The 25592-nt window shown below is 34.9% G+C and overlaps 1 protein-coding gene across 2 annotated transcripts in view; it reads left to right on the top strand.

Moving 5' to 3' along the window:
• The first annotated feature begins 469 nt into the window (after nt 1–469).
• LOC7454490 (serine/threonine-protein kinase ATM) overlaps nt 470–25592 on the top strand; it is a 52007-nt gene continuing 26884 nt past the window's right edge. The window contains exons 1-36 of one of the 2 annotated variants that reach the window (XM_024586261.2): nt 470–687; nt 1003–1114; nt 1229–1372; nt 1512–1673; nt 1780–1975; nt 2122–2278; nt 2371–2510; nt 2601–2688; nt 3130–3233; nt 5886–5984; nt 8204–8260; nt 8513–8597; nt 11386–11460; nt 12111–12152; nt 12316–12386; nt 12686–12734; nt 13216–13287; nt 14719–14874; nt 14983–15072; nt 15156–15343; nt 16074–16683; nt 16774–16845; nt 16976–17134; nt 18175–18300; nt 18589–18716; nt 20598–20754; nt 20862–20908; nt 20985–21048; nt 21361–21435; nt 22329–22448; nt 22545–22730; nt 23835–23956; nt 24049–24118; nt 24196–24323; nt 25164–25305; nt 25388–25525. In XM_024586261.2, the coding sequence (XP_024442029.1) occupies nt 619–687; nt 1003–1114; nt 1229–1372; nt 1512–1673; nt 1780–1975; nt 2122–2278; nt 2371–2510; nt 2601–2688; nt 3130–3233; nt 5886–5984; nt 8204–8260; nt 8513–8597; nt 11386–11460; nt 12111–12152; nt 12316–12386; nt 12686–12734; nt 13216–13287; nt 14719–14874; nt 14983–15072; nt 15156–15343; nt 16074–16683; nt 16774–16845; nt 16976–17134; nt 18175–18300; nt 18589–18716; nt 20598–20754; nt 20862–20908; nt 20985–21048; nt 21361–21435; nt 22329–22448; nt 22545–22730; nt 23835–23956; nt 24049–24118; nt 24196–24323; nt 25164–25305; nt 25388–25525 (4500 nt within the window). In that variant the 5' untranslated portion in view covers nt 470–618. Of the gene's footprint in view, nt 688–1002; nt 1115–1228; nt 1373–1511; nt 1674–1779; nt 1976–2121; nt 2279–2370; nt 2511–2600; nt 2689–3129; nt 3234–5885; nt 5985–8203; nt 8261–8512; nt 8598–11385; nt 11461–12110; nt 12153–12315; nt 12387–12685; nt 12735–13215; nt 13288–14718; nt 14875–14982; nt 15073–15155; nt 15344–16058; nt 16684–16773; nt 16846–16975; nt 17135–18174; nt 18301–18588; nt 18717–20597; nt 20755–20861; nt 20909–20984; nt 21049–21360; nt 21436–22328; nt 22449–22544; nt 22731–23834; nt 23957–24048; nt 24119–24195; nt 24324–25163; nt 25306–25387; nt 25526–25592 lie in introns of both variants that reach the window. The other variant, XM_024586260.2, reaches the window with a different exon arrangement.

Here is a 25592-nt window from a genome sequence, read left to right as displayed (position 1 = left end):
TAGTTTAGTCATTTCACTTTATTTTTTTCATTAAAGATCCGGAAAGTATTTTTTGGAGTTGAGAGAAGGAAAAAAATTTTCCTTAACAAGAATCAAGTTTTTTTTTGACCAGAAATAATTTTTTTAAACCAATTAAATAAATATAAAAAAGTTTGAAAAGTAATTTAGAAAATAGTTTTCTAGGAAAGAAATGCCCCTAATGGGCCGAGTAAGATAGATATCCGCTTTATATCCGGCCTATTGCCATCAAACCCATTCAATCGTTAATGTGTTTGTAAGTATACTGGTAGCCTGGGCTGAGCCCAAATGAAACCCATTCACAATCACAAACCCATCAGCAAATCAATCTAGAAAAAAGTAATTAATGGCAACATCAGAGAAATAACTATACAATTACGAAGATGCCCCTCACTCCTCCAGTGTGTCCGTCCACCTCCATAAAATATAAAATACGCCTTGGCGTCGTCTCTCTCTAATTGAACTCACAGCGAGCATAAAAATAAGAGCGAGTAAAAACAGTAAACTTCCAAACCAAGGTTTTCTCTATAGAAAAAGAAAAACCCCCGCTCCATTCTCCCGCCATCTTTCTCAGTCTGGAACCCTCCAAAATCATCGGCGATGGTTACTTCGAGAGACGTTCAAGAAGTCGTCTCTAAGCTCTCCTCCGATAAAGCCAAAGCTCGAGAAGTAACTGTCTCCCTCTCCACTCTGTTTGATTTCCCAGAAAATGAAATAAAACTAAAAATAGAAATGAAACTGTGACTTTGATTTTCTTCAATGCCGTTTTTTCTCTCCCTAAGCTGAACTTTAAATTAGGCGCGATGAAATTTATATATTCATTTTTCTCCTTATTGATAAAAACAATGAATTAGTTTGTAACTCGCTTATTATATTGTTTGTAATTTCTGTCTGCGGTTATTTTTTTTTTGAAGTGAATGATTTTATTATTTATCATTTTTAATTCAGTGTCAAATGGTGATAAATTATTTTTTGAATGCGTAGGAGGGAATAAAGTTGTTGAATACGTGGTTAGAGGGTGGTGAAAGATCGATAAGGTTTTGCAAGTACCTTGGACAGAATACGGCAAAGCTTAAACCGAACGAAATACCTCACTGTAAGATTGAAGAATTATCTGTGCAAGATTGGATGGGATTGTGTTTACAGTGTGTTGTATGAACTTATTGTTTGTATAGAAGATATTGAAATGTTGGATTCTTTTTTTTTTCAGCGGAAACCTGGCCATTTTTAGTCACATTGCTTGTCCAATGTGTGTCATCTGAGATATCTTCCAGCAAACGGAGATTGCCTAAGGCAAGTTTTGCAAAGACTATGCGAATTGTCATTCAACGAGCAGATGATGCTAAGTTTTCAGGTTAAGAATTTAAACCCACATTGTCTTTATGGGATTTTTGTGATTAATTATAGAAGATCAAAAATTTTGCTTAGAGAAAGGCAAGATGGTGATGGAAATATTAGTTGATTTTGTTTGCACCACAATTTTCTTCTGCCAGGCAAGGCTTTGCCTTTGTTACCCATGGTTAAAATACTCTTTAATCATGTATCGGATGTCCTGAGCAATGTTCCAAGCTTTCAGATGGAATATGGGATTATACTCCGGCATCTATTGGCAGTTGTAGATTATCGTTTTCACTTGAGGAACCGGATTTATTGCAGTGAGTTCTTTGCATTGTTTAGACCCTACACATATCTCTTCCTAATTGCTACAAGATGTTAAGCTGCTTGGTATTTTCTAACTTAGCTTGCTTGATTTTGAAAAAGGCCTGGTGCTTCTATATATAGAGAAGGTGGTTACAAGCTTAGATGGGAATGATAGCAGTCAAGGTAATCCAAAAGAGGAGGTCTTTCGCTGCATACTCACACTCCATTCGCTTTTCGAAAATCCTCCTGGAGATTTCCCTGTTGATGTTCGGGAGGACATAGTTAAGGGGCTTGTTCAGATTTTCTCCTTTGTAAGGTATATAAACAGTTGATCCATGCTTGGATCTTGTTTTATTTTATTTTAGTTTCCTTTGGATCTGCAAATTCATACCATTCATTTGTTAAAGTAGTTGCTGGACATAATGTATTTCAAGTTTTCTCATTTCATTATAATATGCTCAGGGAGGAGGGAAAGATTTCACGCAAACTTATTGAGTGTATAAACACATACTTGTTAAAGGATGGTCCAAATTTGGGCTCCCAGTCTTTGGAGATTCATAACGCTGTGCAGCAATTTGTATTCCGTTGTTGGCTTACTACCCATGACCGCAGCCTTAAGGTTTATACATCAACTATGCTCTTGCAAGTTATGCTATCTATTCTGGATCTTCACAATCTGCCACATGCATATCTTTGTGCTTTCTTCCACAGGATGCTCTTATATTCTATGCAAGGCTGCAGCTAAATCTTTCAAGAGGTGCTACTGATGGAAATTCTCTGGTAGAACAACTTTTGGATCTGGTATGTAAGGAACTAGATCAAAGCAGTTCATCCTGTGGAAGTGCACCTAGGTAAGTGCCTAAGAATGAATTGTCAATGGTTTTTTCTTTATGGAGTTAACTGGTTTGGTTAAAATGGGTTGCCTTGGATGATGTTTCCAGGTCGGATGCAACCAAGGATTGCAAGTTTGGAGCTTTGAGTGGTTCACAACGTGGTTTGATAGAACTTGCAGCCCTAGTATTTTATAAGGTAGTTATTTTACTCAAGATGCAAGCACTTGGTGTTTTATTGTTTGAAATGATTTGCATGCTGCACTCTCTGCTGTAGGATTTTTCATTTGTTATGAAAATCTGGTAATTGTTTAAAGTATCACAAAACAATGCATGCTGCACGTTACTCAAACTGATATATGTAAATTGGATGGTAGACAGTTTCTAATCTTGGAAAATCCTATGGACAGTTTCTAATCCTGGGAAATCCTGTGGTTATGTGGCAGAAATTATGATTTGATTTTGATTGTTTCTTTAGTCTAGCAGTTTAAAATTTCTGTCAATGATATCTATTTGTGTGCTTTGTGCATGAGTGTTGGAGAAGCAGAGGTTTGGAATTTGGATCACTGTCTCATATATTTATTCACTGTTATGAGCTGGATATAAGCCTAGGTCACTGATGGCATAAAAACTTTCGTAGGCATGTGCTAGTACAGCTAAAGCACCATCAACCGAAAAGCGGGTCAAGAGGGAGCCTGCAGCAGTCCTTTTAAAGGAGGCACTTATGAAAGGAAAATGGCTATGGTTAGTCTCAACCTGCAAACACTGTTTGAAATACTTCTTTCTTTTAGTGATTTAACATGCATGGAACTTGTAATTTATCGGTTCATGTAAATAGTAACTTTTATATCGTACAATATTGCATCATTTTTCCTTGTACTCTTCAAACTGTTTTGATTGGGTCCCTCTACTGTTTTGGGTTTGATATCCCTGTACATTATACAATTTCTATAATGTGGTACCTCTATTTGAGTTGACCACTAGTCTATAAAATCGAGTCAATATATGATTGACTCATGTCCTTTTCCAATTAAAAATACATTAGCAGTGAAAATAATTTTAAATTTAAATAAGAAAGTTCCAACGATCTTTTACAAGCAAGTGAACTATGGTTTCTTTGATATTCAGGTGATTTTGAAGGGGGATCGAAGATTTGTGTTTTGTCTTTTGATTTTGGTTCCGGGTCTCATTGTTTTGTGGGTATAAGTGTTGGTGTTGGTCTGGTTGGTTTAAAGGGAGTGGAGTTTCATGACAAAGATTAGTTCTTTGTAATGGATTCATAAAAAAAAAAGATCTTTGTAATGGGTTTTTGGTGGCAGGTGGAGGAGGGTAGTGGGGGATTAAGGCAGTGGTGGAGAGAAAGGTGCTAGGTGGAGGTAGAGTGAGGCTAGTGGTGTGACTAGATGGTTTGGTCAGATCTAATTTCATTTGAGGTAGAAACTTTATAGTCTTAAAGATTGAGCATTTGAGCAACTTCAGCTAGGCTTTATTTTTGCTGCTTTGATTTTAAAGCGCGCTAACTGTGATTTTGGATGTGGTCACTTATTTTTTTAGTTTCGTGGATTTTTAATTAATCAATGACTAATTTCATAAAAAAAAACTGTCAATAAATTTTTTAATTTTATCAGTTTGTGGAATAACTGTTTATTTATTTATTAATTTTTAAATTTATTTATCTCACAAATTAAGAAAAATTTAATTTTTTTCTTTTATTTAAATTAACATTATTTTTTATACCTTCATTTATAAATTGACACATGTTGGCTCACTTTTGTTGACTAACGGTCAACTTGGACAGACGGATCACATTACTGGACTAATTTAAAAAAAAAAAACAGTAGAGGACCCAATCAAACAATTTGAAGTGTAGAGGGACAAATGATGGGTAAGACCCAAAAAGGGTGTGGTTGGGACAGTTCTGAGCTCCAAATATCTGCCAAACAGAAAAATATCTTCCATGTGATGCCTTACATTGGTAAATGGCTGTCAAACTTATTTTCTGAGTAGCACAGATGTTGCATCGAGTTTATTATGTTCCCATTTTTATGAAATCACAATCTTGAAGTCTTTATTATCTTTGCAAGTCAACTTGTCATAGATTTTATTTGAAAAGAAGGCTTCTGCATCAACATAATGTATTTATCAAAATAACATGGACAAATGGCAGTGATATTAGCAATACTTATTGACCACCTGTTTGTGTTCTTCATATATTTTGTAGCCATTGGCATACTTCAATAGTTGAATTAGATGTTATACTTTGTTCATATGTCATCATATAGCCAAAGAATTAATTATATTAGTTTGGAATTTAGGATGCCAGCTTCTTTGGAAAAATCCACTTTACAAATTACATCCATGGTTCAGATTTCAATAAATAAGGTCCAAAACCTAATTGAAAATTTAAAAATAATAATGACACATATATAAAAGCATAAACTCTAGGTTGAAATTTTTGATTCGATAAAAATATATTTAGATTTTAATAATCATCACATATATTACGAGGATTTTATTGATAAATATCAAATACATTGTCTTGCCTTAACAAAATTTTACCCGTCAAAATTAAAAAAAGACTTCTACTCTATATAAAAGAAAAATATTTAATTTTTTGTATCACAATACAAAATTTATGCCAACAAATTCAACTATTTATATTTTTTAAAAATAGGTTAATTGCCTTTTTTCATTATATGCCTATTTATAAATCACATAAAACCTTAAATAATATAAAATAATCTTCTTAAATAACTCCTAACCCATATAGTACCTTATTGACGCTTTATTTTGATTATTCAAACTCAAAAAATGCTTAAAAATAGATCCAAAAAAGCCAATAATTAAAATCTAAACAATACTAAAAGCACATCAAATTTATCAAGTTATATTAAATTAGATCCTTGATTTTATCCTTTTTTATTAGTTTTTACTCCTTTAGATGAAAATATTCATAAAACTTTTGTTCATGCCTATATTTTAATACCACACATAAATAAAATAATAAAATTATAATATGCTATTATGATCTCCAGGTTTCTGCAATCAATTTTCAATTCCTATATTACCCTTGAAGGTTTTTTTGGTACATCATGCGCAATGATTTTGCTTTTATTGATACTTTTCTCTTTAATAAGGTGTCAGTTTATTTGTTTGTTGATGTGTTCTGGCGGAAATGATGTCATATTGGATCATTTAAATATAGTCATGCATCCAAAAGTGATATCAAGTTGATTTCTCAGAATTGATGAAGTTGATTGAGATATATCTTGTGCTTTTATCATCCAACCTTCACTCTAATCTTTTTTTCTTTCTCAAATCCTCTCTCATTCAACTCCTTTCTATATCTGTCGTTCCTGCATAATTACTATAATAGACTAACTTCCCATGCTTCAGGAATGCTGCATTTTGTTGTCTCATTCGTAACTACTACAATCGCATGAGCAAGGATCTTTTTGTTTACTGGTTTGAAGGCATTTCCACAAGCTTTGAGAGGTAATTGTCATGTTCTGGCGTAATTCTGTTTGTCTTTAAATTTTTTTGTGGTAACTTGGTCTCATGACTCTTCTATATTTCACTTTAGTAGCACCCCATTCATGCATTCCTTGAAAAAGCTGTATACATTGGAATTTAGGAATTCTTCGGTATCACCATTTTTCTTACATAGAACACCTGATATGTTGGATACCTTCCTAACCAGTAAAGCCACCCTGTCTTTGTTCACTAATCAACAAACCAGTGCTCAAAACCAAATAAAATCATTGAGCCAAGCTTACCCATTCGTTTTCCAAGGTGATGGTTGGTCCAATAACGAGCAAGGGATGAGATCATTATGGTGGGAGCTATGATGAACCAAGTTCTAGTAGAAACATTAATGCACTAGAGGTGAAAAGCAGTTACTAAGAATGGAAGATCCATAAAATTCCTAGCAAGATTTACAACAGATAAGAAGGCCATTCAAACTTTTGTTATATCAACACATGATAATTTGTGTGGCATTCTAAAAGAATGATATTTGGCCGAAAACTTGCTTTCATTAGTACCATAAAAGTTAGCAACAAACTTGTTTGATGATCAACAGTGAAGTCCTGGTTGCAGCTCCTTGGGCTTTCAATCTTGGTTTCATTCACAGTAAATTTAGCTGCAAAAATACGTTTTGTATCTAAAAAGCTGCTGCAATAGACAGCTAAGTTTGTCCGTTTGGTGTCTTTTGCTGTGATGATGGTTTGCAGCAAAGAGAATTTTTGCTGGCTGAGCTTCTTGGCAGAGTTTTTGGCTATGTGGCCAATGCTTCAACAGCAGTTACTGACAGTAAACCAGGCCATTTGTGATTGAGTGTGAAGGCTAAAAACTGTGAATGGTTACCTGATGAGGCCTCCCCTCCCAACAAAAGAAAAGAAAAGAAAATGAAGATGTTAATCCATTTTAGTAGTTGTGGAGAGAGAACCATATAAGAGAGGAGGGTTTCAAGGCACAAAACAGCCAGTGGAAAATTTTTCGTGACAAAACTGAGGACCATATGCATATCAGATGCTTGACTATGATTAGCAGCCTAGGCAAATTTTACTTGTCTAACTGGGGTTAATAATCAAGGTCTATGCATTATTAAAAAAGATCAGTATGTGAATGAATGTACATCCATCTATGGGTATTTTATTTGGATTTTGCAATATATGTTTTTTTTTAATTATGTATAAATCACTATATAAACTCCTTGTTGTGATCTTGATCTTAGATTGAGAATGCCCCAGTACATTGATCAATTTACCTATGGTATAAACGGTTGCATAGTTGTATGTATTTATCAACTAATTGAGGTTCATGCATGTTTGGGCATAATTGTCTGATTAAATATTTTCAATAATTTTGTTGTTCCCCGACCCTTGAATGGTAACTAATCTATACTAAATGTAAAAGTGCAAGCTGTTGAAACGATTGACTAGGTTAAAATAATCCTAGTATTTTGTTCTAATGTCTAATGTAGCATTTACTAATTAAAAGAAGCACACAATGAATCACGTTCTATAATTACGCCACCTTTTACTTTCCCATCTCTGAAAAAATATTGATAATAATGTAAATATCATTTTCTTGATGGTTTAAAATATACAAAATCTATCTATACTACACAACAACAACAAAGCATTAAATCCCAAACTAGTTGGTTTCAGCTTTACAGATCCTCTCGAAAAAGGATTGATACCTAATATGTGACAAATTCTTACAATGGGTGTCAACCCCCCCCCCCCCCCCCCCCTTTTCAGGCTCTGGACTAGCTATACTTTGCAAGGTGGAGTTAAAATCTGTCTATAATATGATACAAAATATTCTTTCTACTTTTTAGCTTCCTTATTCATCTCTAACCCAATTTACGGATTTTTTTATTTATAAAATTCTGAAATTGCACAAACAGTATCTATATGATGATATAAAATTTATATTCCAATTGAAACAAAAATAAACGACCATAAAGAAAATTAAATGGAAATCTTTATTGCAATATATTGATTTTATAGTTTTAATGAGAAGTATTAAAATAATTATTTTTGTAATGAAGGGGTACATATCATGTGCTAGTTTAACTAGTAGTAGATATCCCTATGTGCAATTGTAGTGTCAGTTTTTGTTCATGACTTGCCGTAACTGTTGGTGTAAAGTTTTGGGAGCTTAAGTTCTTTGCAAGTGCTGAATTACTAATTTGGAATATGTTGCAGAATATTGAGCGATGCTAATATGGGGCTTGCTTATGATGGTTTGCTGTGGACTTTGCGGTACATTTCCCTTCTCACTATTCATGTATCACCTTTCCTTAACTGCATGATGCAGTGTGGTTTTCGAAATGATAAGACAACTCCACTCCTGTAATGGAGGATCTTTTTAATGATTTTATCCCATTGCATATTTCCATGTTAGTATTGTTTTATTCATTTAGGTGAAAATTGTTTAGATGTTTTACATTATCTTTCCTTTTTTTTCCCTTCCTTTCTCTTTGTGCTCATGCGTGTATCTATTTGCATTCATAGGAGTTTGCAGGAACTCTCTAGTTTTATGTTGCTTTCAGATGCCCAATCGGAGATTTTATCAAGGCCCTCTCTCCCCTCCAAAGAGGTATTTGTTTCCCCACCTTTTTTGTCTCTTCTTTTTTAGATTATGCCTATCTTTGTGCAATATTTGTATTATCATACTGTCTTGTTTCACTTTCCACTATTTATCTGTCAGAAAAACTTGTCCTCAAGTTATCTGTCAGAAATTAAACTCTTTCACTCCAAAGGAACAAATACTTAGAATATAATCAACTTATTCACGAAGTAACATGTCTATGACTTGTGAACTTTAAAATTTAATTTATGGTACGTGTATAAGAAGAAAAAATCCATATTTGATGTTATACTTTTTGTTCCTATGAAGTCCACTTGTAGTTCCTTCCCATATTTTTCTACTTCAAACTTGAGTTCATCATCATCATCTATGTCCTCTAATACTTAAACCGTTGTATTTAAAGGAACACCAAAATAATCTTCCATAATATCTCTAGAAGACTTGTCAGAAATCACCATGTCCTCCTTCTTCTTGCTTGCAAGATCTTTATCATCATATAGATCTTTTTCATCATCTCCATCAGGTTCACGTATAACATCCTCGGCATTGAAAGGTTCTTGCTCATATTGACATTCAATCACGTTGATCGATTTCTATCTCTTGAATTGTGGTTGTTCGTGTTGATCTAACAAGGTCCCACGACCTCCATCAAGTTCATCTTCACCAACACCCTTCACATAGACAAATGGTTGTCTAGGTGGGATTTCAGAAATAGGTCTAAGGTAAGGTTAGCCCCGAGTTAAGTCTCCAAGCACGTTCCTCTCTTCTTTGAGATTCCTGTTTGTGCCTCCCATCAGCCATAATAGATCTTCTTCATCAGATGAAGACCTTGTAGTTATACCGACCACGAGGATTTGCAAGAACTGATTGATGACAAGTTGGCCAAGGGCTTCATCCCCGACACGTGCTTTTCTTCTTCCCCGGTTCATGTTTACGCAACCCCAGTGCCTCAAAGACTGGTTGTAAGGTCATCAAATTTGGTGTTGATGTCACCAAACCCTTTGAACTCGTTCCTTTAAAGTTGCTATCGCTATTGAATGATGATCTAGTTGATCCTAAATAGCTTGCATCCCTTGGTCACTGTCATAAAGATGGTTGCCACCAATTGCCCCACGATTCTCTTCACGGTTTGCTATTGATCCAAATATTGACCCGCACTGATACCACCTGATGTAGCGCATAACGAAGATAAAACTAGGATTTTCAAGCCCTAAGATTATAGATGTAACTCTAGAGAAATCTAGAGAAAATTCTTTGAAATGTTTTATTGAATCTAAATAATAGTCTTTATCTTTATAAATAAACTAAACATCCCTATTTATATTAGTTTTAAAATCTTTTATAGTAAAAGATTCCTAATTAAAACTAAAATCCTTTATAGGAAAGGATTCTTAATTAAAACAAACTTAGTTAATAGAATCCATCTAGCATTAGGATTCCTAAATAGTAAAATAGTAATTAAATTAAATGTCCTAAGCTAAGTAGAAACAAATAATTAAAATTTTAACTAGTAAAATAATTAAAACAAGAAAATAGTAACTTCATGCTTTATGTGAGATGCTTCTGGGTTTTTTTGTGAATTTCTTTCCAGGCTTGGCCTTTTCAATCCGACCCATGAACTCTTGGGATAATTGTTCTACGTCACCTTTAAAGTCTGTAAATGGCTTTATTTCATTACCCATGAATTTCTTTCCAGGCTTGGCCTTTTCAATCCGACCCATGAACTCTTGGGATAATTGTTCTACGTCACCTTTAAAGTCTGTAAATGGCTTTATTTCATTACCCATGGGACCAGCTGAATCTGGATGCACCAAATCCATTAATTGGGACCACACTGTCGTCATGGTACATCATTGGCCATTCAATTAATCCTGTTTGCACCAGATCGTAATTTAAGCTCTACTTCTATTGTTCATGTTTAAATTCTGCATGGAATATGAAATACGGAACTTACCATTTCTTGAAAATCTTACCTAAAAGTGCTTCAAAGCTGTTATAAACATCATTAAGATGAACATTGGGGTTTGGATGGTGGCCTGTGTAGGATCATAGACATTTTGTAGCTGTGCTTTATTTGCTGGTGTAACAGATTCTTTTGGACTGCTCTACACCTGGACAACTTTTGTGGGCAAAGGATAATTCTTGGCTCCATATGAGATGCTGCTTAAGTGGTGTTTAGACATGTTATCTTGGTTGATATTCAATGGGATTGAATGCCTTGTCTCTCAATTCTTTTGGTTCATTTTTTCTTCTTGAAGCATCTCCCATTCGCTATGCTCTCATTCACAAACACTCTTTCACTTCTAAAGAAACTTTCTTAGTTTAACCAGGGAAATGTGTGCTTGGCATCTGTGGTGTTGGTGTAAGATTTTGGTTTTCAGGCTGCAATTGGATGAGGTGAAAACTGCTATAAGTTAGTTTTCTAGTGGAAATTTTGATTTCTCCATCCAACAGAACAAAGCCATTGATATGCCATTTTAAGAGATGCTAAGGTTTTGTTTCGATCTTTGCAAATCTTGCTGATTTGAGTACTGCACAATTATTCAAAACAAGTTAAAACTCAGTTGTCTCTTATTGAGTTTTGAGAATTATTTGGTCCTGTCTTTTTCTTTCATGTTAGTGGTGCTATTCTACAATGTCTTAGATTTGAAATGCAGCTTTTCCTTGTTCATCTAACCATGAAATGCCATCACTGAACAATTATGTCTTTCTGCAATGCTGTTTACATGTTTTTACTTGTGAGTGTCACTTCTTTTATTGAAGCCACCATTGAGTTGTTCATTGGCCAATAATGCAGTTGGACTGTGGCTGGGAATTGATATGGAGTGGTCTCATTCGTGGGTTGCTGACATTCAGCAATCTAAATTCTGTTGTAAGTTTCAGTGCATATCTTTTTTGTTTTTTTATTATAAGCTGCTCAGTAATATTGGTTTTGCTGTGAGGTCTCACATACTGGATAGCTGTGGCTTGGTTCCAAAGTGGACTAGAAAAGAAATTTTCACAATCCATTTTGTCAGAACATAGGATCTGAAACTGTTATGGATTTTGATGGTTGGTTTCCTAACGAAATGCCATTTTCTTCTTAAATTATGTATCATGGAGAAAACTGGATGAGGAAAAATGTTGTCAAGATCATTAGTTTCAAGAGCTATAAATAAGCAGGCACTTTTATTACAATATGGATATTTGTGCAGTAAAAGAAACAGTTGTGGGAATACTATTGCAATTCCAGTGGCACAGCAGCACTTTTATCTACTGCTGTATGGATTGCTGCAGTGCTTGAAGTATGGTGATGACTGCAGAAGCGTCGTGGAGAGGAAAGGAGAGGGGGGGTGGGGGTGGGGGGTGGGGGGATGGGGAATGTGGGGGGTTTGGGAAGGTGGTGTTCATAATAGTAGCACTGAACAACTTAGAGGAAACATGACTATTGTTTTAAATAATATTTTTGCCTATTAATTGGGAAACTGTCCCCACCCTCCATAAAATACTGTTTTTCATGGTCATTTGTATGAACTGATGCAGGCCGATGCTGCTTTATTGTTACTTGGAAGCATCATATCAAGTGTGAGTAATCTATCATTTTAGACTATGTTTTTTACTCTTTCTGTTTATAAATGACCTTATTTACTAGCTAGGAGATTCTTGAGTATCATGATTCTAGTGGACTGCAATTTTTTCTCCTACATTTCTTTTTCTAATTTTTTCATGTCCTAATTTCTTCCTTCAGGATCTAATGAGCACTTGTGCTGTGCCTCCAGATGTATGGGATCTTAAGTTATTTAAGCGGACTCCATCAATGCAAGTGTATCTTTATGTTTAACTATATATGGACAGAAAGATGGTTATTATGTTTTTTTCTTCAAAAGGTCAACTAAGCTAGCCAAACCTGTTCAAGATAGTACCTCACAGATAGGATCTTTATGAATATTTTAGAGGCAACACTGCACTAGGTGTACAGAATGATTGCTCCTCATGAAAGCAAAAAATTATCATCTTTATTAAAGGCTGGCGTTTTATCAGAATATTACATGACCATTTACTGATGTTATTTTTGTTAAGATATCTTATCTGATTGTTTTGTTATCTTGCCAATCCAGGTCTGTTTTGTACTTCATTGTGTGCTATTTTTCTCATAAGGGTTCTCAAGTAAGTTGCTTAGGCTGGGATCTTTTGATTTTTTTTTTTGGAATTTCACTTCATCATCATCATCTCATTTCTGTGTTTATGTGGTTGTTGGCATAGTATCTTACCTGGTATTTTTCTGCTCTTTTGCTGTCTTGTTCTCTTATTCTTTGATATGTTTAAGAATGCTTATATCAGTATCACTTACCCCATTTGTTATTTTGATTTAGATGTTATCGATGCACATAACATTGCCTTGCTAAATATGTCATTGAACAAATATTAAGCTCTACCTCCCCTTGTTTGCTACCTACCCTAGTTGAAATACCCTAGTTGATTGGGTGCATATTCTTTGCCAAGCATATAGGACCAGATTTACAGGGGCATCTACCTTAATTCAATCTCTTTTTTTGTGGTTCTAGATTTTAATGCATGGAACTTTGAATGAGGATTTATTGCCCAACGATGATACTATGTCTAACATGTTGAACCACTATGTCTGCAGGGTGACCTTCGTGACTCTTTACATCTCCGGAAGAATCTGTTAAGAGCAATTTTAGGCTATTTTAATTGGAAGGTCCATTTCTTGTATAACTCTCATTTTTGACAGCAACATTGTCTTTTATTCCAATATTCTTGCTCGTGTTTTTTATTTTTCAAGTTTATATTTGTTTACATTTAATCACATAATCTTATTTGTGAAGGTGGGCTTTTAATGTCATGATGTGTTAATTTGTAGTGTTAGTGACCACCAGATATCTTCGTCACTTTTCCTCCTTGAGGTGATAATAAATTAGGAAATTTTTATCCAGTGGAGGAAATGTCATACCACTGAAATCTGTTTCCTCAAAGTGAGGAAGCATGCTTTAAGCTTAGAATCTGTCTCATAAGCTGTTCCTTTGTTCATATATCCACATATTACTTGTTCTGAAGGTTATTATACATTTAGATGACGTCTTTGTTTGGTCTAGTTTTGGTGATTCATTTTGTTGGATTTCTCCACAAGCACAACCAATATCTGTTAAAAGTCTCTATCGTACTTGTAGAACATGGTGTGGAAGCTTCCAAGTTTCTTGAGATGCCTTGTTAGAATGTTGTCACCACTGAAACACATTGTAATCATTGAAGTTGAATCATAATTAACTTGTGTTAAGTTTATGCTTAATAAGGTGAAATTATGGGTCTGTAACCGACCTAATAGTTTAAGCTTTGGGCTTGCATGCCTGAACATGGTACAAAATTCCATTGCGACTTTGTCAGATTTAGTTGTTTCACCACATTCCAGGCTCACTCCACTTTCTTGGGATTTGATTTGGTTTATTCTGTTTCAACTGTTCTCTTGGGCTTGGACCTCGACCTGAGTGAGGGTGTAAAATAATTTTCATTGGTTGTTTGCCAAAGGATAACTATTACTAGAGGCTCCAAGATTGGTTTACATTATAATCTCTACAATAACCTCAATTAAAAGCCGTTTGGTTTGGAACTTACAATGGCCCACTACTTTGTGTTGAAATTTATTAAGTTTTAAATAGAAGAGGGAATGAGGGTGGTAGAATTCAAAACTCCTAACATCATGTCAAAGGACCACTTAACCCAAGAGCTTAAGTTTTTGAGAGAGGCCTCAATAATGGATTGTATAACAATTTGCAATATCTCTATTGAGGCACAGGCTGGATATCTCTCTCTGAATTTTTTATTTTCGTAAATTAAAATGAAAAGAAGAGGAGTTGCTTAAACTTTAGAACTTGGATACTTCTTACAATAACCAGTTTTTTAGGAAGTTAATGGACCATTTAGAGTCATTTCTCTTATACCTCAATGGTAGTTGATGTTGTTTCAGGCTGCAATAAAAGAAGGAATATTCACAGGATTATCACTCTAATGATTTAAACCAATTATAATTTTTTTGCAACTTGAGTCTCTTTTATTGTTCACGATGGAATATTTACTTTTCGTGTTTTCTTGACTTTTTGATATGATTTCTTAGTAAAGTTGAGTTCTTTTGTAGGAGTCCTCCATATTGAATGAGCATGTTGTGCTGTTGTTACCAGCAGCTGTCTATGCTCTTTGTGCTGGTTGTGCTCCTTTCACACATTCTTACAGAGGGTTTTCCTCATCAAACATTCTTGTAGATAGCTTTGAGGCTACAGATGATCGGGTTAAGGTTTCTGTTGCTGTTCATCTTCCCTGAATGCTATTTAACTTTGGTACATCATTTACACAAGTTGGTTCCTTTGACATTGAGAGTTCAATATCTGATGTGTTTTTGCAGACAGATGAACATGAACAGGAAAGGCTTTGTGAGCTTTTTGAATGTTCTGTTGAAGTTCTTTCTAAAATTCATTTGGTTTCAAGAGTTGAGGTGATGGAATGTTTTCCACTTCTTTTCCTTGCCTTTTTCTTCTTCTTTTTCTTTTTTTAATCTTCCATTTTGATCACATGCAGGCTTCTTCATTCCAAGGCCATCAAAGTGGCTGTCTTCCTCGACAATTTAGAGATCTGCTGTTGCATGAGATGGAGGGCTATATTCTTGGAGCTGTAGGAGATAAGGAGATGGAAAAGAGGCCTCTATCAGATGTCTTCTTTATATGCTCTTTATTATCAAATTTTATATATGGCTCAGTATTAACAAGGTCCGTGTTTTCTGTTTAACCTGACTTGATGTGTGGAAAACCTGTTTGTTACTTCTTTTCTTTGTTCATGAGAATTGTTTTGATATTAAGTTTCACTATCTGGTGCTGGATTTAGCTACTTCAACATTGAGTATACTTTATTTCTGAAAATTAAAAGGTGAATTGAATAATCTAAGCAATTTTTACTTCAGTAAAATGGTTGACTTTAATTGCTAGGAGGGTATTGTGCTTTTCTGCTGGACTAGTTTGTATTGTACTCTGAATTTTCTCCAGTTGCAATCTCTGGCTATACCTCTTGGCTGTCTTTATCAATTTTGTTCTGCATCTATGATACATTCTCAATCTTCATTATTTATTTTGAAAAAATATACTTATTTAGTTTTCAATATGTCATGTCAATTACGTGCCTGTTATGCTGTTCTTTTTCTTTGCTTTTTTTTTTGTTCTGTCTTTGTTCGTTCTTTTCTTTTTCTTGTTTTCTTATGAATCTGTACAATGATTTTTCTTTTAATGTGACAGTTTTCTATACCCAACATGCATTTGAATTGGGTAGAGGGCATTGCGTGTTGCTTGTATCTTTCAGATTATGCATTTGAACTGTGCAGTTGAAGATTCCTTATTTTGATTTTGAAGCACTGCCCTTAATTGTCACTGACATTTGCTTTCACCCCTGATCCCTGATTTTTTTTTGTTCCTTAATATATAACCTATATAGTTTATGCTCGTTCAGGAAAGGAGAAGAGGCTTCACCATTTCTTTCAAAAATGAGTCAATACTTGTTGGAATTGTTGGATCATGCTGTTAATGCAATTCAAGGAAACAGCAATGACCTTCAAGCTCTTGGTTGCTCAGGCTCTAGCTCTGACTATAATTTAAAAACCACTCTTATAGCTTCATTTAGAAGCTTTGTATTCTCTCCTATCTTTGTCAAAAGTAGAGATGAAACTGCTTTGGATGTTGTTCTCTATGATGCAATAACACAATCCATGGGGAGGCTTTTGAAGGAACTGGCTGAACTATACAATCAATTTTCTGAATGTGTAAGAAGCCCTCATTCAGATCCATCGCTGCCTGATTTACCTTCAACTGATTCTAAGTTACAAATACATGGTCCATCGGGTAGCAACACTAGGATTATGGACATGGAGTTAGATGTGACTGAGGATACGCAAGATGTGGATATTTTACCTGTTGGTGGGATTATTGGCACTGGTGTATCCTTTTCTGCAGTGAAGTGGAAGTTGGGTATGATATCACTTCTTTCAAGTTTTCATCCAGTTTTAGATTTTGTTACATGGGATGTCCTGTTTGAGCTCATGGAAAATGAAAGTGACAATAAGGTATTTTACAAAGTTGGGCTGTTGTTTTAGTTTTCAGTAGTTCTTGCACTAATAGTTCTGTTATTTTTTGTTTGTAATTCACACTTTCAGGTGCGTGAGAATATTCTTTACCATCTCTGTCAACATTTTCACTGGTCCTCTTCTGCAAAAATTACAGACTTGGTAATGTCTGGTTGAAATTCATTAAGAGTTAGGAGTAACAGGCAACTCATTGCTTGAAGCATTTTATATTTCTTTTGATCATTTCTAATTATATACTCTCTCTCTCTCTCTCTTTCCTTTCAAAATGTAGGTGAAAACAATGAATAGCATGTTTGAGATGCAAGCAAGTGTTAAGCTGGACTGTTCTGGTGTAGTAGTCGCTGCCTGTCAATTGCTAGCTACCTTATTATCCTTAGATGCTTCTGGAAAGGAAGCTGCTCTAACTGCATGGAAAAGAGAATCTGAACTGGTATTCACAAAATTCAGTGCTATTTTGTATTGCAAGATGATTGTACTTCATTAGAAAGATAGAAATCATGATAGCTGGTTTCCTTTTTGTTAAAACAGAAAACTATTGATCTCTAAGAGTGGAATTCACAGTAAATCAGCATTTTCCCCTTCTTTTGGTTGTCCTTCTCTGTAAAAATAATTCCTGCACTGAACTTTGGGTCACAATTCTTCATTGAGTCTGCTTGTCTTAATTCTTTACTATAAATGTTCATTTGGGTTTTTCTGTGAGTGTGATTGGTGGAGGAAGATGCATCTAATGTTTTGCCAAATGCATGCATGCTTTTATGCATTCTGTCGTCATCAGTATCATCATACACACTGATGGTGATATGCAGGAGTTCTGTATTTGTTATGGAGGGAAAGTCATATTAAGGAAAACAAGAATAAATGAAATTTTGAGTTCTGTAGAGACAGGGACTTGTGGAGGAAGATGCATGTATTGTTTCACCAAATTGTCGCAACCTTTTACCCAAGAAGTTTTGCATCCTGTCTACTTCTTTTCCTGATAGAGACAGGAAACTTGTCTCTAAACCAGTATAATCTATTGAGTTTTATCTGTTTAGTTATTAAACCATAGTATTATTGGGACTTGAGAAATGAAGAAATGTGATTTTTCTGGTATGCAACCACTGTCTTCTACAGTCATTCTCATCTGCTTATGTTTGAATCCTAGCTATTAACTTTATTTTATCTTTAATGTCTCCATCCTTTTGTCTGCATCTGGCACATTCCATTTATAACAACTCATGCTCTTTTACTGTTGTACCCTGCAACCTATATGTGTGTGTGTTTGTCTTCATATGGTGCCTCTATAATTTGTGTTGATGTCTCTGCCCCAAACATACTAGTCTCAGTTATGACTTGGTTTTTGATCATCTTGATAAAAAGTGTGTAAGGATTATCTTACTGAAATTCTATCCCTAGAATCATGCTGTCTCACATGTTGGTTGGGGTCAATCTTATGCTAAAACTGAAGTTGGTGTGATTGTTTTATTGCAGAGTCTTGTACATCTTGGAGAATTGGTTAACAAAATAGCAGAATTTGGGCTTCTTGACTGGTCAGGGCGTGTTAGGCTTATTGATTGCTTTTGTGATTTTGTCTTACTCAGTCCTCAAATTGGTCAGGTGATTACTGGCTGACACTGACAGAGATACCTTTCATTTAGAGATTGTATATGCATGGCATGATGTTTGGTGGGCTGTAATTAAACTATGAAAGCATGAATGTGCTGATGCATAAAAACTCAGAATTTGTAGAACCTCCAATCTCCCCAATGGACACATGCCATACCTTCATTGCTGTTGTCCTAAAAATCCTAGGGTTTTGCTAGCTATTTCTTATATTTTTATAACTTGAAACTGTATGTCCTTTTTATTCTTTGTTGTATAATTGCCCTGTTGCAATCTTTATAGACAATGATAGAGAGGCTGTTCTTAATGCTTCAAGATCCTGACTATCGAGTTAGGTTTTCACTGGCTCGGCGGATTGGTGTTTTATTCCAAACTTGGGATGGTCACGATGAGCTCTCCCAGGATATTTGGTAGGTTTCCTTTTAATATTTACTATATCCTCTTGATGATTTATTCAGGTTTCTTTTCCTTCCAATTGTAAAACATTCTTTTTCATATTTTTTGTCACACTTATTTCTCAAGATATGTGCAAACTTCTTATTGCCATTGCATATTATGCATATGCATTAGCATCTCAAATTTTTTGTTCTTCTCATAGCAGATGCAGCATTGCAGTATAGCACATTTCTCACTTTTTTGACCATGTCTCGGTTGTTAAGTGATGTTAGTATAGTAGTATCTTTGCCACATCTGTCAAATCATGCATCAATGTAATGGGAACTTCCAATTATATCTTCCAATGGGATATTGAGGAATTGTTTGATTGTTCTGTGATGGATTTTTATGGCATGGGAGAGTGATCGTATATTCACGTTTTTTCCCTGTATATTATATGCAGTCACTGCAATCTATTTGTAATATTTGTGATTCCATCATTTTCTAGCCTCTGAACTTCTAACATTTTCTGATGCAGCAAATGTTCATGTTAAAAAAATGATTACTTTTCTAGCCTTTTTTTTCTGCCCATTGCAATTTCTTGTCTGTTGATTGGTTTTGATATTCATTCCAAGCTTGCAGTATAGGAACTACTATGCTATATAATTTGCAATGCCTTTTATAATCCAATTTTGCTTTGACTTCAAGTTAATTAACATAATCGATCCAAGTGGGAAATAATAGGATCCTTTGGAGATGTACCATGTCAGTAGTCGTGAGTTTTTGAGTGGAGAAGAATTTTAGAGTTTCCAACAAACAATTTCTATCCAAACGGCTTCTTCATTTTTGAGTCCTTTCGTAACTAATTTTTATGGTGCTACTGCGGAGGTGAGCTGATGAGATTGAACTCCACTAGGAGTTGAATCCAACACCTCTTGCACTAAGCAAGAGGTACCTACCACTAGATCACTAGGCCCATTGGTATATTTCTTTCATATCTGCTTGTTTAGAAATTTTTCAAAAACTAGTACTGCTTATGCAAGTGGGATGCTGAGTTAGTGAATGATTTTGATGCTGCAATCTTCCTGTTAGCGGGTCGTGGTCTCATGGGTACCACTGAAGTTGGTTGTGAGATGATTGGGGTGTGGGAAGATATGGTGGCAGCTATCATCAGCCAATCTGGACATCTGCACCTTATGTCTGCTTTGTGTTCATGGATGGTGAAACTTTAGTGAGCTTCTTATGCTTTGTGATGGCTGATTGTTTTCTAATCTTTCATTTAGTTACTGGAATTCAAATTTACTGGAGGCAATTTTTTCTTTTTGACCATATATTAATAGATTTGTGAATGGTTGCCATTGATGGTCCATTTTTTTGGAGATTTGAATAGTATAATGTCGAAGGTGTCAGGTTAATGGTGGACATGCTTAAACTCTCTATGTAGCTTAGTTTCATGTAGTAGGTGAGTCACGTTTGATCCAGAGGAGGATGATAAATTGGTTTGGGATATCCTGTGGGTGTTTTTGGAGGAAGGGTTGCAGGATATCCATTGGGTGTTGTGTTTTTTCTGCAGTTATTGTGCTTTTGGATATAGAAAACTGGTACTTGGAGGCAATTGAGGACATGGAAGATTTTTTGCATCCTTATGGTGTTTGGCCTGGGGATCTTTAGGGGTGCTTCCCCAAATAATGTTAAGTAGGATTGGAGTGCTCTTGTATACTGAGTTTAGCTCAATTTTCTTCACCTTTTGTATGGAATTCTTATTCTCCAAGTTGTGCATTCTACTTTCTCTAGTAATACATTCTTCTTACAGTTATTTTTTTTGGCCCCACAATTTTGTTATCACCATCAACCTTTTTTCTCCATTTCTGTCATGGCATTAATATCGAGGATACTTATTGGCTATTTTTATCCAGTTCAAACTTTGGTGTTGCAATGGTTATTCCCTTAAAAGGAAAAGTTGTTACTGCAAAGGAGGTCCTAGCTTGTGGTCCTCAGCCCACACCAAAAATGGAAACTGTTATTGTTACACTTATGCATCTTGCTTTGCATAGTGAGAAAATAGAGTTGGAGGTAATCTTTCCTCCTGGCCGAGATTTCTAATTTGTTTAAACTTCACTTGCCTGATAGGGTTTATAAGTCTCTGCATTTTAAAGGGCTGATTGATGTGACATGTGCAGGCTGTTTTCATGATGTGCGTGATTTCTGCCATTGACCCTGGTCATAGGTACATTATTCCACCTTATTTTGTTGTTTGTAATGAGGCATAATTAGTTTCTTGATGTCTTCACCTTTTGGTTCAGGGAATTGGTGCATGCAGCACTCGACAATCTGTCAAGGCAACTCAACTACGCAACCAGGTTCAAGGTTATGATAATAGATCTCTCCTTTAATTTGATTTTTAATGTTGCATTTTTAGTGCTGAGTAAGAGTCTCTTGGGACGATAATTATTTTAGTGAGGGCAGTACATCAAAGTGATCCTCAGTTGCACTTCCATTTTTCTTCCATACTCAGCTCGCTCTTGAGGAGGAATATACTGTCTGGTTATGCACTCTGATTCTTACAGCCTCCCCCCCAGAAGTCAACTGGATTTTTGAGTTCTATTACTTTATAGTTTTTGAATGTTTGACATGTCATCTATATTTGTATTTAGTCTTTATTTATTTATATATTTTCAGTACTTGGAGCAGCTACTGGGATCAATACTCTTCTACTGGGTCACTTGCGATGTTAGTTTAGTGGCACTTGTTGAGGTACTTTAAATTCAGTCTCATATAATTCCTTGTCAAATGTGTGTTAGCTACCCATAGATCATTCAGTTGCAGATATATTATGTATCTTTTGTATCATTAATGAACAAAGTCAACTGCAAGGTATTTTTTTTATTTTTATTTTGGAGATGGAAATTTCTAGATCTACTTTTGTTTTTTAGGGGGAAAGGGAAATTTAGTGATAGTAAAAAATGGTGTGAAAGGAACAGCTTTCACTAATTGTTTGCTCAAGTACTAGAGCTTGAATGCGCCCATTGTTTTAGCACTTCTACTAGACACATCAAACTCAGGGAATGATATACCATGGATTTTGAAGTGAAATTTTCTCTGTTGAACAATGAATAAATATGCATCCCTCTTGAGTTGTTATGGCATAGGATTCTTCTGTCAAAAGGTGGTGCTCATCTAAACTTATAGTTTTGAAAATATCATTGCATAGAATTGGAAATGATACAGGCTGGCCAACCCCATTGATGATCCCAGAGAATGACTTCTGTTGCAAAAAGTAAACTGATGAGAACAAAAAGAAACTACATATCGTAGTTAGATAGTTTTGATGCAAGTTTAAGGAATTCAATTCTGTATAACCAGATTTTATCAGGATATTATTCCATGAACTTTTCCAGTTCCATTTTTGGATTCTTTTCTTTTCAAGCTAACAATAAGTATAATGTTTGGGGTTTGCAGTGTGAATAATTGTTTGATAGGTATTTATTCTATGCAAATGGTATACATGAATAGCCATATATAACTGTAATGCGGTGTAACCTAAATTAACTACTTGAAAACAAATGTTGTAATTACAATATTTTTGTATTCAACATACGACTTGAAGTATCTACTTCACCTGACCATTTAATAATTGTGCTTTGTAGATTCGACACCTTTTTGTATCAGATGCTGAACCTAGTTATTTCATGCAATACTGTTGCCACTGGCTTCTTCCAGCATTGGTTCTGAATGAAGATAGTTCCAACCTGAATTGGGTGGCTAGGGTATGAGAGTAATGTCTGCTATTTTTAATTTTCTACTTTGTATTAGCACTAGCACTAGTGTTTGTTATAACTGCTGACAAATGTGTTTTGTTGCAGGTTGCTTGTCAGCCTTTGGCAGTTCTAGTTAAAATTCACTTTGTGCCAATATTTTCAGTTTGTATTGTGTTGCATTGTAGTAAGAGATCTGGTTGGGAAAGAGGAGCAAAGGTGCTTCAGAGTTCAATTCTGTGTTTGACAGAGCTATCTGAGAGTGAAAGAGACAAGCTCATAAAGAAACACATGGTGTGCTCCTATTTCTTGAAATATAAAGCTCTTAGTGTAGAGCAAAATATTTCAGTCGGATAAAAATGTTCAAATTGGCTGTTTCAGTTTATTGTGTGCGCTATGGCAAACTAACATGATAGTGGCATGAGAAAAAAGAGTGAATCTAATATGGAACTTATTTACATCTTTTGTCGGTTTAAGGTTCAGATATTCTATTCCACTGTTAGGTATTAAGGTTCAGCTAGCTCCTTGGAACTGCACTGCGTGTTTAATTTTGTTTCTTCCTTTCCTTTCTTTATATGGATAGTTACTTGTCAGTAATTGTTTTGTACAGTTCCAACTTGTATGGTGTCCCTTAAAAGAAAACATTTTTGTCCAGCAGTTATGTGTATTCATATCGAGGGAACAATTTTTATTTCTTTAATCAAAGGCCCATTTTCATGTGCCATGTAGCATTGGTTTGTCAATAGGATATGATACTATGTATGAATAACATCAGACATCTTTCTATCAAATGAATTGTAACAATACCATCATTTAGTTTTAATCAAATAAGCACCCTGATTTTGTAAGCAAAAAAACAAAAAACCTTAGCTCTGTTTAGATAAAGAACTAAATTAATTACAGCAATTATAATACTGTTTCACTTCATCCTCATGATAGACATTGATTACCATCACCATCATCTTCTTTTTCTTCTGAAATATATATGGCTTTGTACCTATTAATAATTGCATAATATCTGGACTCATGTTTCTCACGTGAGAGGGTTCCTTACAAATTTCTGATTGTATTTACATATTAAAGTTTTTATTTGTTTGAGAAATGATGGAAGCATATCGGGAGCATTGGATATGTACTAATCTCTGATACGAACATGCATGGAAATGCTTTCTGTAGTATGTGGACAAATTCTTAAATTTTTCATGCCAATAAAATCATGCCTTTTGCTATCTTGAATTTAATCTCTGCAATGTTTTTTTTTTTTTATTATTATTTGTCGTATGTGGACAGATTGATGTCATTCTTTCTTCATAAGAATCTGAATTCAGTAAATTTCTCTCCATAAATATATCAAGTTATCAGCTGCATATATTGTCATGTTTCCTTCAATATTTGCAGGTATCTATTTTGAGCCATGTTCTGGCCCTTGCCTCTTGTGCACTGGATCCTGCAATCCCTTTCTTTTCCAGAGAAACAGTGGCACGTGCAATTCAAACAGTTGTGGATGGGTTTCTGGAAATGTGCATTGCCTTCTTATCTCGCTTGACTTCTTTTATGTTATTTTTTTGGATCATCTTTTTTTTTTCTTAACATAAATTTTACATGTATGTAGGGAGGATTATCCTACAAATGTTTCTGTGCTTGATAAGATTAACATTTTTCGCCCAGATAGAGTTTTCATGGTGAGCATGTGCCTTGTATGTATTTTTGAACATTATCTATTGTTTGTTGCTGATACTTTTCATGTTTTGATTTGCAGTTTCTAGTGGAAATGCATTACAAAATAGAAGCAGCAGTTCATCATAGGCACAGATGCCATAGGTTGGCTGGAATTGAGGTGCTTGTAGATATCATTGGGCATAGAGCTTCTGTTTCAAGCACTTTCAAGTATGTCTATAGTTGTTCAAATGGAGCTTTTTAATGACAACCAAGTTATCGGAACCTTGTTTTAAGCAAATTTAATCTTGGAAGCTATATGGTGCTAAAGATTATGTTTGTTCAGTTTTTTCATGGGGTTTTTGGATCAATTATACAAACTTATTGAAGCATTGTTTCCAGTACACTTGTTCATTGACTGGTAAAAATCATGTATATGTTGCTTGCATGGATAATTAAGTATATTTTTTTACACTATTGTGGTAGTTGGTGGTTTTTCTTCTATCTACTTTGGTTTCAAGTCTTGGATCTCTGCTTTCTACTATCTTCTCTTCTGTTTGAAAGATTTTTCTTCTCCATCCTTTGAACATTCTTTCTCCTTATTTCTCTGTTTACTTATCTGATGAACCCTACTTATCTGACATCATTACAATATAATGGCACCTTCTCTTAACTTCAATCTTCCTCAAAACTCCTTTGTGATGGGTGGTCTAGAAGCAATGTGAAGCTGCAAATTTTGATGCAGTGGTACATCCATATATCCACAAAATACAAAAGAGTTATTAACCATCTTTCTGGTTTTACATGATGTCTTCTTTTGGAATCATTTCACCATCCCAAATTGCTTGATGGATATGACTCTAGAAAGGGTTTCCTTCCCTTGGACATTGTTTCTCATGCTTTTGCCTTTTCTTTGCTTCCATTTTCATTTTGTTTGTCTTTTTTCATTAAAATTCCACTAACTGAATAGAGTGTTTTACTTTATCTATTGAAATATTTGGGCAATTTGTAATTTTAACAAATGTCTTTTATCTTAGAGTCATTTTAACTCTTTTTTCTTTTGAGTAACAGGTATCTTATCAATTTGATTGGACAATTCATTGGTTGTGATGCTTTACAAGATCAATGCTGCCGTGTTATTTCTGCTTTGCTCAACACATTAAAAGACAACCCATCCAAAGACATTGCCAATGTGCTTGGTGAGCAGCTTCAGGTACCTCATATTCTAAGACCTAGAATTATCTTTAACCAAAGCATTCCCAATGTTCTTTGTTCATTTTTTGTGGGTTGTGTAGTTTTTAGTCTCGAAGTTGGTAGCATGTTGCATTCCCTCTGAAACTTCTGGGGAAATTGGCACTAGAGCATATGAAATCATATCTTTGCTCCGCCAGCTAACTGTGGGCTCTGATCCATCTCTTCATGATTATGTTAGAGTAAGTTTTGACTTTCATCTGTGGTGTAAATTGATATTGGTGCTAATGATATTGGCTTATATGATCT

The sequence above is a fragment of the Populus trichocarpa genome, chromosome 15 (assembly GCF_000002775.5).
Source record: "Populus trichocarpa isolate Nisqually-1 chromosome 15, P.trichocarpa_v4.1, whole genome shotgun sequence".
NCBI classification, from domain to species: Eukaryota; Viridiplantae; Streptophyta; class Magnoliopsida; order Malpighiales; family Salicaceae; genus Populus; species Populus trichocarpa.
The sequence above is the reverse complement of the archived record's forward strand: the minus strand, read 5'-3'. Positions and strand labels throughout refer to the sequence as shown.